Source organism: Tachypleus tridentatus, chromosome 4 (assembly GCF_004210375.1).
Source record: "Tachypleus tridentatus isolate NWPU-2018 chromosome 4, ASM421037v1, whole genome shotgun sequence".
In the NCBI taxonomy this organism is placed as follows: domain Eukaryota; kingdom Metazoa; phylum Arthropoda; class Merostomata; order Xiphosura; family Limulidae; genus Tachypleus; species Tachypleus tridentatus.
The window spans coordinates 74,755,556-74,773,999 of NC_134828.1; the positions used below are offsets into that span (position 1 = coordinate 74,755,556).

General features: G+C 31.7%; 2 protein-coding genes across 6 annotated transcripts in view; both read right to left on the bottom strand.

Moving 5' to 3' along the window:
* The window catches only part of LOC143249453 (uncharacterized), a 224,768-nt gene that overhangs the window by 145,181 nt on the left and 61,143 nt on the right, over nucleotides 1–18,444 (bottom strand). The gene's annotated exons all lie outside the window — the stretch shown is intronic.
* Nucleotides 3,661–13,611, bottom strand: LOC143249455 (uncharacterized). Of its 2 annotated transcripts, none has more exons than XM_076499329.1 (2): nucleotides 13,549–13,611; nucleotides 3,661–7,424 (listed from the first exon to the last, which is right to left on the bottom strand). In XM_076499329.1, the coding sequence occupies exon 2, from the start codon at nucleotides 5,640–5,642 to the stop codon at nucleotides 4,203–4,205; it is 1,440 nt and encodes a 479-aa protein (XP_076355444.1). In that variant the 5' UTR covers nucleotides 5,643–7,424; nucleotides 13,549–13,611; the 3' UTR covers nucleotides 3,661–4,202. The 2 variants fall into 2 exon arrangements, with proteins under 2 accessions (XP_076355444.1, XP_076355445.1); XM_076499330.1 differs by lacking the exon at nucleotides 13,549–13,611 and adding an exon at nucleotides 9,520–9,611.

Sequence of the window (18,444 nt, forward strand, 5' to 3'; positions counted from 1 at the left end):
ATCTCCCAATACCTGGAGCTTGTGCTTTACATTAGTACAACTGTCACTTTTCACACTCCTGTTATATATCAGTACAAGTGCAGTTTACAACTCTCATAACAGAACTTATTGGACCTTCAATACCTGTAAATACTGTTTCAAATCAATATAGTATCAATAATATTTTCTATACTTGCTATATACCAAAACAGTATCAGTTGAGTTTTGAAATAAATTACTTGCAACTTTTTTTAAACATGAAACTGTGCAATGTCTGCCACATTCATTTTCAATGCTTCCAAAGCAACTTGTTAGCCTAATTTGTGGACTGCCAACACTAATCTTTTTTTTTTTAATATGTACACAGATCATTTTAAACAACTTTAGAAAATTTTCCTTAACATCAGCAAAAATTCAGGTTCTATAGGCATGGACTAAGAGCCTTTTATGTTATTTAATCACAGATTGTCTTTCACTATCTGTGTAAAAAAAAATTTAACACTAATAGAAAAAAGAAATTTGGTATTGCTTGTTGGATACATTTGTAAGAGATATAAAGCAGACATCTTATGCAAAAGACACATAAAGCAGACATCTTATGTAACTTGTCATACTTACATTTACCTTTCACTTCATCACAGCATTTTCCTATTAATTTCTTCTCATTTCATCAACAAGCGTATCTATTAATATTTACATTTATTTATTAAGATGATTAGTTTCTTGAGCATTATTTTAAACAATTGTTTACAATAAGTATTATTACATGTATGTGCTATCTTGTGCTTAACTTAAACAGATAAACACAGCATCTCTACAACATTACAATGGTAACAATTATTTGAAAATTGTTAATCACAAAAATATTTAGAACAGGGTATAAAAGCAGCACCTTAAACTCAGTAAATTATGCACAAAGTAACATTTCAAACTAAATTAAATATAAACAAATAAATATATACACTATTATGAAACCTACATAAACCACGTCTACCTTACTATCTACCTTAGGTAGTCTGCCCTAACAGTGTCTATCATGAAGAAGACATACTATCACCTACATCCACCTTAATGAATCCTACACAAGCCACCAATTCCATATGCAAATACATGGTCATAAATGATGCAATAATCAACATGAATATTAAAAAAAAAGCCTGCATAAAACATGACATACACCAAAAGCAAAGGTGTTAATATTTTTGAATGTATATAGAATCACTAGCAAACTTTCCAAGCACAAGTTCTTTAGTACTCTGAGTAACTTGAATATCAGAGAGAGAGAGAGAGAGATGTGAAGCTAATCTTTCTAATCAATAATAAATAAAGTCTTTGAGACTTTTAGAATGAAAAAAAAAGTGATTCTCATATTTGGATTAGCTTACCAAAAAATTAAAATTGACCAACTTCTTAAAACCATAGCAAGATTTTAAATTTATCATTCACTTGTGACTATTATACATCCTTGTAACTATTTCTTAAAATATCATGATTTTCTATTTAATAAAATATAAACATAATTTTAATATATTTATCAATTATTTCATGGTAAAGAAAACAAACATACCCTATAAACCTGAAGGCATAGTTAAAATCCAAGTTACTGGCACTTAATATGTATTGAACAATTTAGAGAAATTACTATTCTCTGAAGTACTTAGTGCCATTGTGTTTTCTTTGTCTTGGTGTTTCTGTCTATTTATTAATCCAGTTAAGTTACATTATGTTCCTGTCTAATAAACCTAGTTTTCTTATATATCATTGAATCAGAATATCTTGATTTTGATTTAAAAACAACTAAAATTTACAATAACTTAACTCCTGTGTACACTGACTTCTATGCAATGCATTAAGCTTTTCTTTCTGCAACACTTTAAAGATTTGGCTTAAATATGTTAAGTTTGACTCACTATGTTGATTTAACTAACAAGTGACTTACTTCACAATATAAACTGAAACACACAATACTAGAACTTTGAGATGAGATCAAGTTTTCTTTTTTAAAAAAAAGTTTCAAAGAAATGCCCACAATTTCATTTCAAATTTATTATGCCAGAGTACTAGGATTTTAGCAGTGGCTCCAAAACTCTAGTACTTATCTTAGAAGTAGGGAAATGATACCCACCATTTTATTGAATTTTATTTATGAAGATCAATTAATAAGTGACAAAAAAATATTATGTGAAACTACCACTCTGCTATATATATATGTTTCATTACACTAGCAGCAGGTTGTATTTCACTGCTCTTCCACAGACATAAAACACTTGAGGTAAAGACTTGGAAAAAGTTTTTAATAAGGCACATAATGTAATTTCCTATTAAAACTAGTCTTGGATGTGCCTAGTTTAGTGGTTAATATTATTTATAATTATATACATAAATTGGAAGAAAAATCTATAAATCACCACATATTTATCCTCTGAATGCAATCTACACACACACAAGCCATCAGAAACTGACTAGTTACTAACATCCTTTGGTGGGGTCTTTTATTTTTATATGTGAAACCAAGTGATACCAGGTAGGGGAACTGAAGCTGCCACCAGGTATAGCTCTACTTATTCCTAGCTGATTTTCTTAGTCTTTTAGATGAAGGTCCTGTTAAAGAACTTTCCTGAACACTAGCAGTTTCTTCTTGTTTGTCATCTTTACAGGAGAGGTTTTCTTTTACTAGTACTTGCAAACAACAGTTTTCCCTTATTCTTCTTGGACCCTGGTGGTCTTCCTGGTGAGATTCTCCTCAACCTACCTTCACCACTGTTTTGTGCCTTGACTTCAAGAGGTTCACAACTGACTGTTGAAAGAGAACTGGTATTCTCTGAGGTGGTGGTGTCTACTACAGTTGGATCCTGAACATCATGAACATTTTCCTGACTCATACTGTCACTACTTGTCCCTGCTGATATCTCACCATTAACAGACTCTACTTGTGACCTTCTGTCTTTTTCAACAGAACTGCTGAGACTGGAAATTTTACTGCTATCTAGTAGGTACTGTCTTCTGATTTTTGGTCACTATCATGCAAAGAGCTGATCAAATTATCTTGTATATTTTTTAGGTAAGCCATTATTATCCTCCTCTGCCTCCACAGACAGCTTGTGTGACATACTGTGTTGGAGTAATTTAAGGAAAGAAAAAAATATTTTTGTGACAAATATTACATGAAAAGTATGGAGCGTGGTGAAGTTGTTGACTTCTGCTTCTTCTTCGATATACTCATCATTTCCTGTTGCTTTGTTTGTGCTCTAAGAATTCCCTGGGACAGAATTCTGTATCTGCTTACTTTTGAATAAGGTTGAAGAACTTCGCCACTACCAAATTCTGTTTTTTTTTCCCTTGCAAATTCAACAGATTCAAATCTTTCTTTTCTTCCATTTCTTTTGCAGCTGGACAGACATCTCTGATGTGTTTCCTGTAGTTTGCCAAGTAGGAAAATGTGCATTCGACAAAACAGAACATTTGTGTTTGATTTATTGAGGTTGCAGATGCTGGTTTGATGGGCAGGTAAAGTTTTGGAGTTGAGTGCAATGTCACTGGAGGTGAAGGATTTAGACTAGGTAAAGATGGAGGTTCTGTCTTTAAGTTCACCTCTAATGCTGTATTGTTATTATCCAACTTCTCAGAATATGGTTTCTCATTAACAGAAAGAACAGAGTCCCAACTGATTTTTTTGAATGTTTGATGATCTGTGGAATTTAAATTCTCTGAAATGAGTGTGTCACAATTTATAGTTGAACCCTCTGAAACAAGTTCTTTCTCATGGGATTTATCAACATTTCCAAGTATATTTTTGGGATTAGGGTCCTTATTTGAGGTATCAAAGCTTTCCAAGTCCCTTGTTTCACTATTTTGAAAAGAAGAAGAATCAGACTGCTCCTGTTCTATCTTTTTTTTCTTTAATTCTTCTTGGAGATATCTTTGGCTGCTCAACAGGAACTTTTTACACATCTTAGTTAAAGATTTTCTAATATTTTCACAAGTTGACAAAACAGGTAAGGAATCAGTAGCTAGAGCAATTGATGTCTTTAAAATATCTGTCTCAGGGTGAACAGACTCCAGGCATTTTTCTTGGTGAGAATTATTTTCAGAAACTACCGATTCAACACCGGGTCTTTAATTGTATGTATTTAACTGCATTCGCTTTATGTTGTAGTTCATTAACTTCCTGATTAGTTTTGCATTCTTTATCTGCAGTGTTCTTATCCTCTGAAGCTATCTGGTCACATTCCTCTAACAAAAGCGTCTGCTGTACTTGTTTCAGTTTTGTTCACAATATCACTTTCTGAAGTCTTTGTTCTAACCTCAGTAACAGCAGGACCAACAGATTCCTGTTTCTTCTTCCCATAACATTTGTTTTTGATATGCTTTTTAAGTCTAGCTAAATAGGTGAACCTTCTGCCACAGCGAACACAACTGTGCCTTTGGCTTAATGTTTTGGTATTACTTAAAGATAAATTTGAATCTGTGCTGTTTACTTCTAGTGCAATTTTTAATGGACATCCTCGCTTATGTCTCTGGAATGCTGCAAAGTAATTAAACTTTATATCACAACCATCACATGTAAATATATCATTCTGGTCACTGCTTATTGTTTTCAGTTGTTGAGATGATTTTTTAGCATATCTTAGTTCCCACATAGGTTTCTTGGACTTTTCAATCTTTTTGTGCTTTTTTTGATAACTTGATGTACAAATATATTCATCAAGATATGTCTGGATGCCTTTTCCATACTTTCTCCTCTTCCTAATTTTGTTTTTATATAGTTTATTAATTTTTTGACTATACTTAATAAAACTCTTGTCTCCACCACACTCTAAGATGTGGAGATGAAGATCTGGAACAGAGTCAAATGTCTCTTGACACTTAGTACAGTGAAGTTTGGAGTTATCTGTGGATGTTAAGGGTGGGACTACACAGCTTCTCAGTTTTCCTACAGGGCTACATAGGTGATAGCAAATTTCAGGAGGAATTTCCTTCTCTCCTTCAACTTCAATATGTGTGCAGAAAACATTTGGATGGTTGTTTAGCTTATGATCTTCTATTATTTTCAAGGAAGCAAATCTCTCCCCACAGGTTTTACATATGTATATGATATTTCCTTCTACAACATTACTTTTCACTGAAGATTCAGTTATCTCTTGTGTTTCACTTTTGTTTAACACAACTTCCTCATCTGATATTGGCCCAGATTCTTCTGAGAAGTTATCCATTCTAGATACTTCATTTCCTTCTCCCAATTCATCACACTCCTGTTTCAATCCAATAGCTTTTAAAATGTTGCATTCTTCAGAAAGTATTTCTGGTTCTGTTCTCCTTGGTTGTGATTTGTCAATCTCTTCTGAAACTTCTTCATTTCTACTAAAGTCAAAACCCGAAGGAAAATTGTAGTTTGTCCATAACACTTTGTTTTTCAAAGCCATTTTATATTTGCTGGGAGACTTCTTAGCACCATCATGAATTTGTGAAGATTTTCCATCTACAAAATGGATTAGGTTCTCTGAAATTTTCTCAGCTATTGTCAAGAAAAACTCTGCTTCAGAAAGCCCACAATTACTATCTTGCAAGGCACTAGAATTCTGCACAATAGGTTTTCCATACTTATTCTTGCACTGTTTTCCTCTTGGGATATACTGATGAGCAAGACGTCGATGGCGACACATATTTACATATGAACTGAACTGTTTTTTTACAAACGGTGCAAGACACTTGAATCCCTGTCATAGAAGTATTCACTAATAGGTTTTCAATATTATGTTCAGAATCAATTTTAACATTTCTGTTCTCTCCACCTTCTGATATTTCTTCACTACCAATGTTTAGAGGCTGCTCTAATGAAGTGTTTGCATTATGTTTTACATTTTGATGTTTCTCAAGTGAGATTTTGGTTGTGAAATTTCTTGGGCACTTATCACATGAAAATATATGTTCTTTGTGGAACTTCATGATGTGTTTTTTTAATGATTTTTCCAAAGCAAACAAACCATTACAATAATTACAAATTACTGTCTTTCCTCCTTTGTGTAAGGTCTCATGTTTCTGCAACTTTTCAGCTATGCGAAACTTTTGAAACAGAAACTACATTCAAAAGCTTTAACTTCAGCATGAACAGATGAATGACGCACAAGTTCTGCTTGTGTGTGAATGTCATATCACAATCAGGAACGAAACTTTTCTGACTAGGAACTGCTGGGTGGTTAGTGACATGACTTTTAAGGTCACCTCTAGTATCGAATAACTGTCGGCATAAGTGACAACGATACAATCCAACCATATCTTCTGAAGTTGAAACCACACTCTCCTTGTTTTCTTCACTTCCCAACATTTCAATTTTCTGATTCACCAATTTTTCAGCAGATGTCTTTTGATCTTCTTTCAAAGAATTAACATTTATATTACAGTTTGCAATATCTGAATCTGACAAGTACTTATAATTGATGTGGTTCCTCAAGAAGTGCCTTTTCAGACTGAAAGCATGTCGGTAAATTCCTGCACATATGTCACACTTGTACTGCTTCTTTCCTTGTTTACCATCTACTGTATGTTCTGGCTGCATGTGGAATTGATATTCCTTTTCTTCCCTATTGTTTCTTTTGCTGTTTCATCACTTGCCTTGTTGACTGTCAGATTTTCTTTGCTTTTGTTAGTGACAGAATGATTTGTCTTAGTAGGAGTAACAAATAATTTCTTACTTTGTGGAACTGAATGTCCAGATGTAGTAAATGAAGCATTATTTTTCTTATTCTTTACATCAGCATGGTGTTTAATTTTGGCAGAAAACTTACTATACCTTGGTCACTTTTTTTGGTACAGGCTCACTTGAGTCACTTTTGGGATATGAATCATTTTTGTGTTCTTGAATAGGCTGTTCTAACTCATTTTGGGGAACAAAATCACCCTTTTCTATATTTTTGGGACAGACTGATTAAATTCATTCTTAGTTAGAGAAGTTTCTTGATTTGAAGACTCTGAAACATGCTGGTCTAACATCTGCTTGTCGAGGGTATTATTACCACTTAAACTTTCTGAAACAAACTGTCCTGTCTCATTTCTATCAATACTGAAACACTCATTCTCATTATATAAAAATATTTGTTGAATTTCACTTTTTTTATCCTGTATGGTTTTCTTTTTCAAATCCTGGTCTAACGTATTCTGGATACCAGAGAAACTTTCTTTACTCATATTTGAAACTGATTCTATTTTCTCATTCTTTACAGGGCAGGTTTTATTATCAGTCACTAAGCCAGAGCCCCCAGATTCATCCAATGAGACAGAGTTGGAATCATCACCTGATGCCTCTACTTTAGTCAGTTTATTAGAAGTAGACTTAGGTCTCTGTTGACAAGTTTTAGAAGAGAGTAGATCCTTACTGGTCAGGGCAAGTGAATCATTTTCATTTAGATTTTTCTTGCCTACTAAGGAAAGGTCTAGTGCATGTACTTCTAGAAAGACAAAAAACAAAAGTACAATTCATAAGTTAATGATTCAAAACAAAATCCAACATAAATAAATCTACAAATAACACACACACAAATAAATTTCATTGTTCGTTATGATTCTGCTTTGCATATATACCATTTTACTTAAAATACAGCAAATTATTTTATGGTTTAACCATTCAGAGACACATTCCAGAAAGCATATAAAACTGAAAAACACAAATAGCAGGTCCAGATAACAATAATCTTACAAATATGGAATAAACATATTTAAAAATTGATATCTAATCATATATTTTATAGTAATAGCTTAAAAAAAAAACTCATTTAGCAAAATTTTGATTTTTTCCATACAAGTTATTTTAACCTTAATAAAGGAGTGGTTTATAGAAACAATAATTAAAATAATATTAGAGTTCCATCTGCACTTTATTAGCACAGTTCACATATTTTACGAGAAATTTTAACTTTTGCAAAATCCACACTCAAGTTTCCAGAATTCAAAACTGATATAATTTAAGCAAATTAATAAAAAAACTTAAAAATACCATATAAAGCAATATAAACAATTATTAAAATGTAAGTAAGTCTATATGCTTTCTTTGATTTTTTTTTTCAAAATTTTGAGAAACAAAATCATAAAATATCCTTTAACTCTTTCAGCGTGGGCTTGGTCCTGGTACTGACTTAGTAGCCATTTTGTAATTGTTATAGTTTTTATGTCATAACTTTTAAATTAGAAAGTGTATGTTCACAAAATCTGGCAGATTATCAACAAACCTTACAAAGCTTTCATATCCAAAATATCAAAGTTTTCAGTTATGTCTCGAGGTTTGTTAAGTAATGTTTTTCTTATGCTTTTTTTTTTCTGCATGTTGTCTATCCAACATGCAAAGTAATTTTCATTTTAGGATTGCAAATAGTTTTATGCATTAGAAAATTTTCAAATGCATCAAAGTAATTAAACATTTCTGAAGAAAACAATTTATATTTTATAAATTTTTTTCACTAATGAATCTCTGTACAGGTTTGGACAATTTAACCAATCTTGCAGTCACCATAAAAAATTGGAACACAAAAACGAAAATCTTTAGATTAAATAACTATACATTTACACATATTTATTATTTTTGTTATATTGACCTTTCAGTTATGTCTAGCTAACAGTACAGAAGATTACAATGACAATGCACGTACATTCATGTTACCTTATCCAATAACATAAAATTGACCTTCAGTCTTTACAAGGTTATCTATCTTACAGTCTATCTATAATACAGTCATATATCAATTATTATACATTATATATGCATATACATTATTATTAATTAAAAATAAGCTATTAAGCATTTTTCTTAAAACATAGAACAGTAAACAAAGAAAAAACAATTATCTCTTCTAGTTATGACCTTTGTACTAATTTGCTGCTTGATGTAGATTGCCAAGCCTTATAAAGTTTCACACATGGAAAATGTGAAATGAAATTACTTTTAGGTTTTATATATACATTTGAAATAACCAAACTACATCAATATCACAGATTGCCACTATAATTTTTCATGTTTACTAACTAAGTTGTATTCGGGTCTAAAAAGAATAAAAAAACTTCAAGCAGATTGAAGGCCTAACTTAGCAGCTTGGAATTTTGTATTGAAAGCTTAAAATGATGTTGCAATACTTGAAAATGGTTGAGGAAGCCACTAAATACACATTCTGAACTTTTGGTTGGTTATTCACATGCCATAGACAGAAGTAAGTGGATATAAAAAAATGTTTTCAAAAATGGAAAGAGGTGAGCAGGGTCACTGTGCTTGATTCAGTACATAAGCAACATTTCATCAAAGAAAAAAGGTTCTTATTTTACTTTCTAACTTGTCAGTATTGGTTATTTAAGTTCCTAATTTGTACTAAACTATAGACTTTGTATTTTGACATCACAAACTTCTAATGTGAACAAGTGCTGAATTCAACATGCCACGTGACACACAAAAATCAACATTTAGGTATTTTTTAATACTTTTAATTAAAAAAATTAAATATCATAATTTTAAAATTGTAATTTTCCTATACTGAAAATGTATTTCTGACAGGTACTTACCACCTTTCACAAAGATAGATATTCTTCCTCAATGCTGCCCTCTATACGCATGAAACAAGCTTTCTGCTCTCCCCTACTGGAATTCAATGATCCCTATGTGTCTCTCATTCAAATCCCCATGCATCACTTCACTAGAAGGAGCAAGACAAGCACGTGTGGTTCATGTGTCTCCCTCTATATTCCTTTGCTGAACTATCACTTCAAAGTTTGACAGTAGACATAAGCACTGGAAGAAAGTGGGGACCAAGGATGGGAAGCAGGAGAGGAGGATAAACATCTATTGGAAATATATTTTCAGTGAAGGAAAATTATAGCTTCCAACATGGCACTTATTTCTGCTCACAAAAATAGCTTGAATTCCATACTGATTAGAGGAGAGACCAGTGCAAGAAAATAAAAAAAATGTACACCACAAAATAATCCATAGGATACCTCTGGAAATGAGAGTCAGATCTGAAGATTCGATGAGAGGAATTGCATCACTTCTTATCCAAGTATACTTTTTGCCTCACTGTGAAATGTGGAAATAATAAAGGGTAGTAAAGAAGAGGAACACATCTAGGTGAGAGAACTGTGTCACGATTGTTTTATGAATCATATAAAATTAACATAACTCTATCCCAAACATAAAAGTGGGTAAAACAATGGATAATATGTCCACATGTGTAAAGTGGCTAAAGTGCAATGGATCTTACTTTGCAAGTCAATTTTGTCCAAAACTCGTGCTACCAGGAATGAACATTCACACAGGGGAGGAATGATTTTCACACTGTCTTCACCTTAAACCAAAGAGACTGAGGAATTGAGAATCACACCGTCTTCACCTTAAGCCAAAGAGACTGAGGAATTGAGAATCACACCGTCTTCACCTTAAGCCAAAGAGACTGAGGAATTGACAATCACACTGTCTCCAAGTAATACCACAAGTATTAGCATGGAGTTATTGAATCAGGAACCTGGCATCAAATACTGAAAGGATGTATATTGCATGCAATCAACTCCCAACCAAGAACTTACCTGAACTAACTAAAAGGCAATAACATCCCTGTATTAAGACATGATGAGGAACATCCAGAAAGACAGACCTGTAACAATCCCATGTACTATGTTTGTGACCCACAACACACATGGAGGAAATTAATGGAAGAAGATATAAAACTCAAAACATCTAGGAGGACTTATGTTGACTGATTCTTTTCTAAATTCAAAACCCTAAGACAATGGATGACCACAAAACACTATTTTGAAAAGCAGACTATTCAAACCAAGTCTATTCACTACAGGCACAGCTGTGATGGACAGCAATCTCCTTCTGCTTTATCAGTGAAGTCCATGGATGTTATGGTGTGGAATATGCATGATTATGAAGCAAAATATCACAGGGTTATTCACCTACAAGCAACTTTGAGGAACACTCCATCTCAATGATAAGCATTGTAAAGCCATGAAACAGAAAGCACAAGTCAACATGGTTGTACTATGTTAAAGAATACCTGGTCAGTCACTATTCACTACAGTGCAGGATCCATATAATGATGAATGAGATGAAAACCCCGTAAAAGAAAAGTATAAATAGAAACAAACCAGTTAGAGTCACAATGAAGTCTAAAGAATGGCCAAATGTGGAAAACGAGAACTAGATGAAAAAGAAATTGCAATATGATGGAAATAAAAGTACTGGCCGTGGTTGACATGTCTGAGTGTAGAATTTCCTCTAGTAGACAACAAAGGCAAGAAACAAGAAAAAAGGTGAGGTGTCTAATCTGATAAAAAGACACTTAGAAGAATGCAAGGAGAAATAAACTAATCAGATCAAAGGTCATGCCCAACTAGTAAGTGCTGAAGGTGAAAGATCACAAAGGGAGGAAGACTGCCAGGAGATAAGAGAGTTGGAAATGGGTACTACAGAAAGAAGCCATATGGGCAATATAACATAGAAGAACCTTTATAGGACACAGAAACTTACCTGGTTCTTGTCAAGTGTAAAGATGAGAAATGGAAGGAAGGAATATTCCAGATAAAGAAGAAGATACATAAGGTGATAAAGTGTATGTGAAAACACTCAGAATTTCTGTGGAAATCCTTAGAGAGAAGATGTAGAAAATAAAGATACCATTAAATACATGTGAGGGTAAGACACAGGCAAAATACTGGGCATGGGACAGCCTGACAGGTTATTTGGGAGCCATCCGCCAAATAGACAATGTATAACCTAACAACCAACAAGGGACAATCAGCATAACAGCATGAAAGGAGAAACACGAGGGATACGAGACATGCTAACACCATCACTTAATAATTGTGACATATACTGATCAGCATGAATCCAAATATTAGGGGAGGAAAGAAAAAACCAAAAAGGGATGGGAATACTGGTCATGGAGTAAGGAAGGACAAGGCTCATAAGAAATAGGAGAAAATGGATAAAACATCATACACCAAACAAGATCCAAAAAGACTCTGTTAGGTCCAACTAATTCTTCACAAGGGGGATGGAAAGGATGGCAAAATTAGGAGACAGAAACAGACATTGTAAGTACTCGTCACTCTGAACAGGCTCAGTCTGTTAGGGTGGAACTGGAATGAGATCTGTAGACAAAGACTGGTCCAAGTAATATCAAATCTCCTGGTAAATAAAAGATGAATATACCATTGAGTTGCTGGTACCAGAAACCTGAGAAATAACATTAGACACTGGTGTGACACCAAAGTGGTAACATGAACTTCAAAATTTATAGAAAAGAAGAATTCATCAAAATTTAAAAGTGTAAAAGAATAATGTAACTGGAACTAACTAATAAAAATTTTAAAATAAAGAAACTAAATAAGTTAAAGAAAATCACTCAGTGAGGAAACTTAATCCTAACATGAATCGAGAAACAAACAAGACAACATCTGAATACAAGTGCTGCCAAACAAGAAGAGAGAATTTAGTAGAATAGTATAAAGAGTCACATGTCATGTGAGCATGTCACGCCCTGACGGTGAAGTGACATGATGATATGCATGAGACATACATTGAATCTTTCAGTTCCTATAGAGAGAAAGCGTATAATGTGTATAGGAAAAGTATGCATATATAAAGGAGCAATGAACACGAATAGATAATTTTGTGATAGAAGGCAAGTACTGTATCGGAAATTTGAATTATAATCAACAGTTTGATATGAAATTTACTGACATAAATGCATAAAATAGTGGTTCCATAATATTTTAAATGCAAGTCAACAAATGAGATGACATGGCCTTGACCAGTGTGGAGAGGATTAATGTGATCTGTCAGCAGCTCTTTGAAGTATTCTGCAACACAAAACCCACACAGATAAGCTGTTTTACTCTTGAAGAAATACTGCTGTCAGGGAACAATTTACCTACAGTTTAATTTGATATACATAAGCTATGTGCTGAAATTGCTTTCAAATGTTGACAAAATTTCCGTCTGAAGGACATAAGTTTTCCAAACAAACTGACCACATGTTTTGCCATCATTAGTTACATTTCAATGTATGGCAGCAACAACAAAGCATTACAATCCCTTCAAGTTTTTCAAAACCTATGTTTATAGTTCAAGTGAAGTTAGCATAATTTCAGTAATAGGTACTTTTTTGGTCACTTTGTGCTCTTTTGTTTCTGTATGTAACTTCAAGGAGCTCTTATCCATCTTGGAAATTACGGTAATTTAGTTGCTACAGTAGTAGATGACCTTGTACCTATCATTTCAACAGTGCTTGTGCTCAGCTAAACTGTAACAGCTACTATGTCAATACATCAAAAGACTCAAGTATATAATAATCATGAAAATGGATACATCTGAAATCTATGCAGATTTGAAACACTTTCTATTTGTTACCAAGAAACCAGCTGAAGTTTCATTTTTCTATTTCATTTATAAAATATCTTATAAAAATGTATATATCCAACCAAAAAATATTTTCTACATTCAGGACATATTCTCAAAATTCAAGGTTTTAAAAAAACCTGTACAAACTGTACCTACTTTACATTTATATTAAAAATGTTCATACAAACCTTGGATTTCTGTTGTGTTATTCTGCATGTTTTTTTATTTTGAAGATACGATTTTTTCTTTCTAAATAATAAACAAAAATAAAAGAAATAAATAAAAAACTCAAATGTATTTTGTCAACAAAAAAAAAAATGCACAAAAAATAATTTTAATTTCAATCACCCTTTAATCCCAAACCCCTGAAGATGGTACTTTTGTACAATACAGATAAAGTAAAGCTAAGCAGGATAGCTATTTCTACAGGGTGTACATTTGACAGTAACAAGTTGGTACAGTTGAATTATTAATAAAACATGTACTGGTGAAGAATTAATACATTCTAACAATAAGTTGTCTCATAACACTAAACTCTTAAAATGAATGGTCAAATGAATTAGTTTTATACATTACTGGGTTAATGTTTAATTCTAATCTATGTAGAAAGTTTGTTTTGAATGGAAGTTATTGATAATCACTATCCCAGGAGAGTGGTTTGCTAAATAAGGTAATAGAAAATATATATGAAACTGAAATATTACTAAGACTCAAATGTGGATGCAAATAAGAAAACACTCAAGTATAAGATCTGTTTTTTTATTACTTTCTTCTACTAGAATGACCCTGACTTCAAAAGTTACTCTTCAGGAAATAGTTTCACTGAGAATGTAAAAAAATTATACAATGTACATGATTTACGCTTAGTTGAAAAGTGGCATTTGTACGCTTTTGTTATAGAGTGATCTTTGAAGTCATGAAACTGGTAGATAATTATTGGTTAAAAAAATGATATTCCAGTGTTTACATTCATGCATGTGTACATGTGTACATGTCTATCACGCTAAAATATCACATATTTAATAAACATGTAATAAATCAAGTTGTCCTGCTCTTTTACCTATGCTTAAATAACTACCAAAAAAATTCCTACTAAAGTACATCAGAAACACAACTGTTACTATAACTTGTCAACAATGGCAAAAACAGAATTAAATCAGGTGGTATTACTTGTATACAACAGATAACTTTAAACCTGTTGAATCACTTTAAATAAAACTAATCAGAATCATCCTTAAAACAAGCTAAGTAACTCATACAGTAAATCATTTTGAAAGTTGTCTCAGTTATATGAAATCAAACAAATCAAATCAAATAAAAAAATCAGAATATTTTATTTAAAATGTAAGAAACTAAGAATAAAACATAAAAATATGCTGAAAATTGTTTTAAAGATTCAATTTATTCACATTGTATTGTTAAATAGTCAAGAACATTATAACATGCATTTATATCCAGTTGTTTTATTTCACTTATCTATCTGTATTTCATCATTTAACAATTGAATGAGCAAGGGCTGGTCATGTATTCTACATTTAGAGCTTATAAAGTGACACTGATCTAATAATTAACTAGCACTCAATAGACTGGAATATTCTGGTGCAGTGCAAAGATACTGAAGCTACATTATTCAGAATATTTATAAAAATTTACACACTCATGTATTGAAAGAATGCTCACTTTATTCACTGAATTATTATATGTATGTTAAGATGGAAAACCCAATAAAATATTTAATTTCTAGCATTTTTTGAGTGTCATTTGTGTCTTTACTTTAACCCTTTCACCACAGTCTCATTCCTAGGGACTGACAATCGTAACAATTTTGTATTTATTATAGTTTTCATACAATTATTTTTAGTATAATTTGCATAACCTCATAAAATTTGACAGATTATCATTAAAAATAATAAAACTTTTGTACACAAAATACCAGATTTTTAAAGATGTTTCAAGATGTTTTAAAGATTTGCTTGTGCATTTTTTTTCAAATTTTAACTATCTTACATGCAATGTAATTTTGATTCTAAAATTAAAAATGTCCTTATGCATTAGAAAATTGTCAAATTTCATTTGTGAAATCTTTACAACCTCCTAATAAAATCCAAATAAAAGCAAATGTTCTTTTATAAAAACTTTATATTTTATCTGTTATCTTTGCCATGTACAGGTATGGTCAATTTCACAAAATTCATAACTTCCACAAAAAATTAGGAAATACAATTGAAGGTACACTTTTTTCATTCTAGAATTACAACAAATTGAAATGTGAAACTACGAATGTTTATTTTAAATAGTTTAAAACTTGTAAAAGTATACATATATTTATATTTATCATTTTTATTTTGCTAACCTTTCAACAGTGTCCAACTAACATTTACAGAAGTTGCAATCATATGTGCATCTCATCTTACCATATCTAATAGTAAAAAACTCCCATTTACAAAGTAATCTGTCTTGGTTCTGTTTTAATGACACATTTTGGTCATAATACATTTTGTATATATTATCACTATTTACATATAAATTCTTAAATTTCAGTTCCTTTTCTTACAACACAGAATACTGAATAAAGAAATATAGAAACCAATATCTCTGCTATTCATGTTTGTAGGCTGGCATGGCCATGTGATTAAGGCACTCAACTCGTAATCTGAGTGTTGGGGTTCAATCCCTGTCACACCAAACATACTTGCCCTTTCACCCATGGGTGTGTTATAATATGATGGTCAATCCCACTATTCATTCATAAAAGAGTAGCCCAAGAGTTGGTGATGGGTGGTGATGACTAGTTACCTTCCCTCTAGTTTTACACTATAAAATTAGTAGTTTTGTGTGACATTCAAACCAAACCAAAACTTATGTTTGTATAGAATTGTACTCACTTGCCATACCTTGCATACTAAGCCTCACCAAATTTCAAATTTTTATACATGCATTGTGAAATAACCCAAAATTATACATCATTCTACCAATACCACAGAATTTCACTATAATTTATCAGGCTTACTAACTAAAATGTATTTGAATTTGAAAAACAAGTTCTTTGAACACTATTTTCTCTTTCTCCTTCCCTTGAAGACTGAAACAAAAACACTAATCTTTAGAAACAGAAACCTTAAATAAACTAAGAAAACCCACAATATAAAGCAAAATAGGTACATGTAAATATTTCTAAAATTGAAGAGATTGGTGGGCCACAGTGTTTGATTAGCTAAATATAGTGATATTTCAGGAAATAGAAAAGAAATGAGGTTCTTGTTTTATATTCTAGCTTGTAAATATTGGTGATTTGAACTGCAAATTTATAAGAAATTATAGGCTTTGTATTTGGACATCACAAACTTTAACACACCACACCACCTGACACACAAGAATTGATATTTAGGAATTTTATTTTAGCTTAATAAATTAACAAATATATATCTCAAAATGAATTATAATCTACCGTTTAATAACAAATATACAAACGTACATTCATAACATAGTCCAATAAAATTTTGAACGTAAGTCTACAAATGTGATAAGATGTCCTTTGAACCCAACAACAGGAAGACCTGCAGTAATATAGTTAAACATATGTTAAACTTTAAAACAGAAGCTCTGTAAATCCTAAAATAAAAATGAGCAGAAATAATAACATAACAATGAAAAAGAAAGAAAAGATAATAGATTTGACTGTTTTCTAAATGCAACTCATTAATCTAAGAATAATGAATCACATCCTATCAAGTTTTCAGTATAACCACAATCACAAACATGTATTCATGCAGTAACATCTATATTATTATTTCTAAATCAACCTTATTGAATACAAATCAGTGACAGTCATAAAATTTTTAAACCTCTAAAGGTAGAATTCTATGATTATACTTAAATATAACATTAGTACAAGGTCATTCTTGAAACTTTACTGCCAATTTAAAACAATTTGTACACCACTTTGTTACACTGTAATAATACATCTAATACAATGGTAGATTTGTGCAAAATTTTAATGTCTAGTTCTATTACTCTACACAATCTAACAGTTTTCATGTGGACTTGAAACAGAATGATTGATGTATTTCAATGTTGGTTAAAATATTAAGTCTTGGAACTGTGCTGCAAAGCTGCTGTTAGACAGGAATTTTTCAGATCAGAAATTTCCATTTTCAGATGGACAATTCAAATGTTGCTTCTGATCTTTGTTTTGCACTGAGTGAATAATGATAACTTATGCACATAAATGAAATAATGGTGGTCCAGTAAAAATCCAACAAGCATGGTGACAGATTTGTCTTTTGAATATGTTTTGAAATTGAAAATCACCAAGGACAAATTCTGAGAATCAGTGTTATTAATAAGCATGTTCCAATTAAATCATGTCAATAATAATACCTTTGTTTCTTTACTCTCAGTAGGTGTATCTTACATGAACAAAATGTCAATGACAGCATCTAAATAATATTCAAGTATGAACCAAACAGATACTTTGAATATTCAAATAACAAGAATCAGGTATTTGTTTTAACACCAATTTTTCAACTTGTCTTCTACTTTGATGAATTAGATATATTCTGAACTGCGGCTTATTTGTTAAAACATTAAATTAATTCTCAAACTGTTTTATACTGTTGCTAATAGCTAAGAGTTTTCAGAATAGAAATTCATTGGGAGCATGTTAAAATATTATTCAAGACAAAGAAAAATTGTTGTATTGGAAAGTCAGAAGTCATTATTGTCACTGAAACAGAAAAATTTAGTAACAATTTTAAACACTTGAAGCATACATTTTATATTAAAACTGGTTCCTACAAAACAGAACAAAGCTATATCATTTTCAAAAACTAGATCCCCAACCCCTTTTTTGACATTTTGCTTATATCAACATGATAACACAGTCAAAGCAAGGTGCAAGTACTGTTCACTAAAGTAGCATATGTTACTATAAATGACATTTACCACTTATGCTGTACAAACATGAGTGAAAGAATTCAAGAAAAGAATCAAAATAAAGAAAAAACCAATGATGTTGTCATCCCTTTCACTTCTATCACTATAGCATCAAGCAGTAAATGGTGAAATAATTTCTACCACATTTT

What these genes read in the sequence shown, in the direction of transcription:
- LOC143249455 (XM_076499329.1), bottom strand. Translation starts at nt 5,642, where the DNA reads ATGTGTCGCCATCGACGTCTTGCTCATCAGTATATCCCAAGAGGAAAA.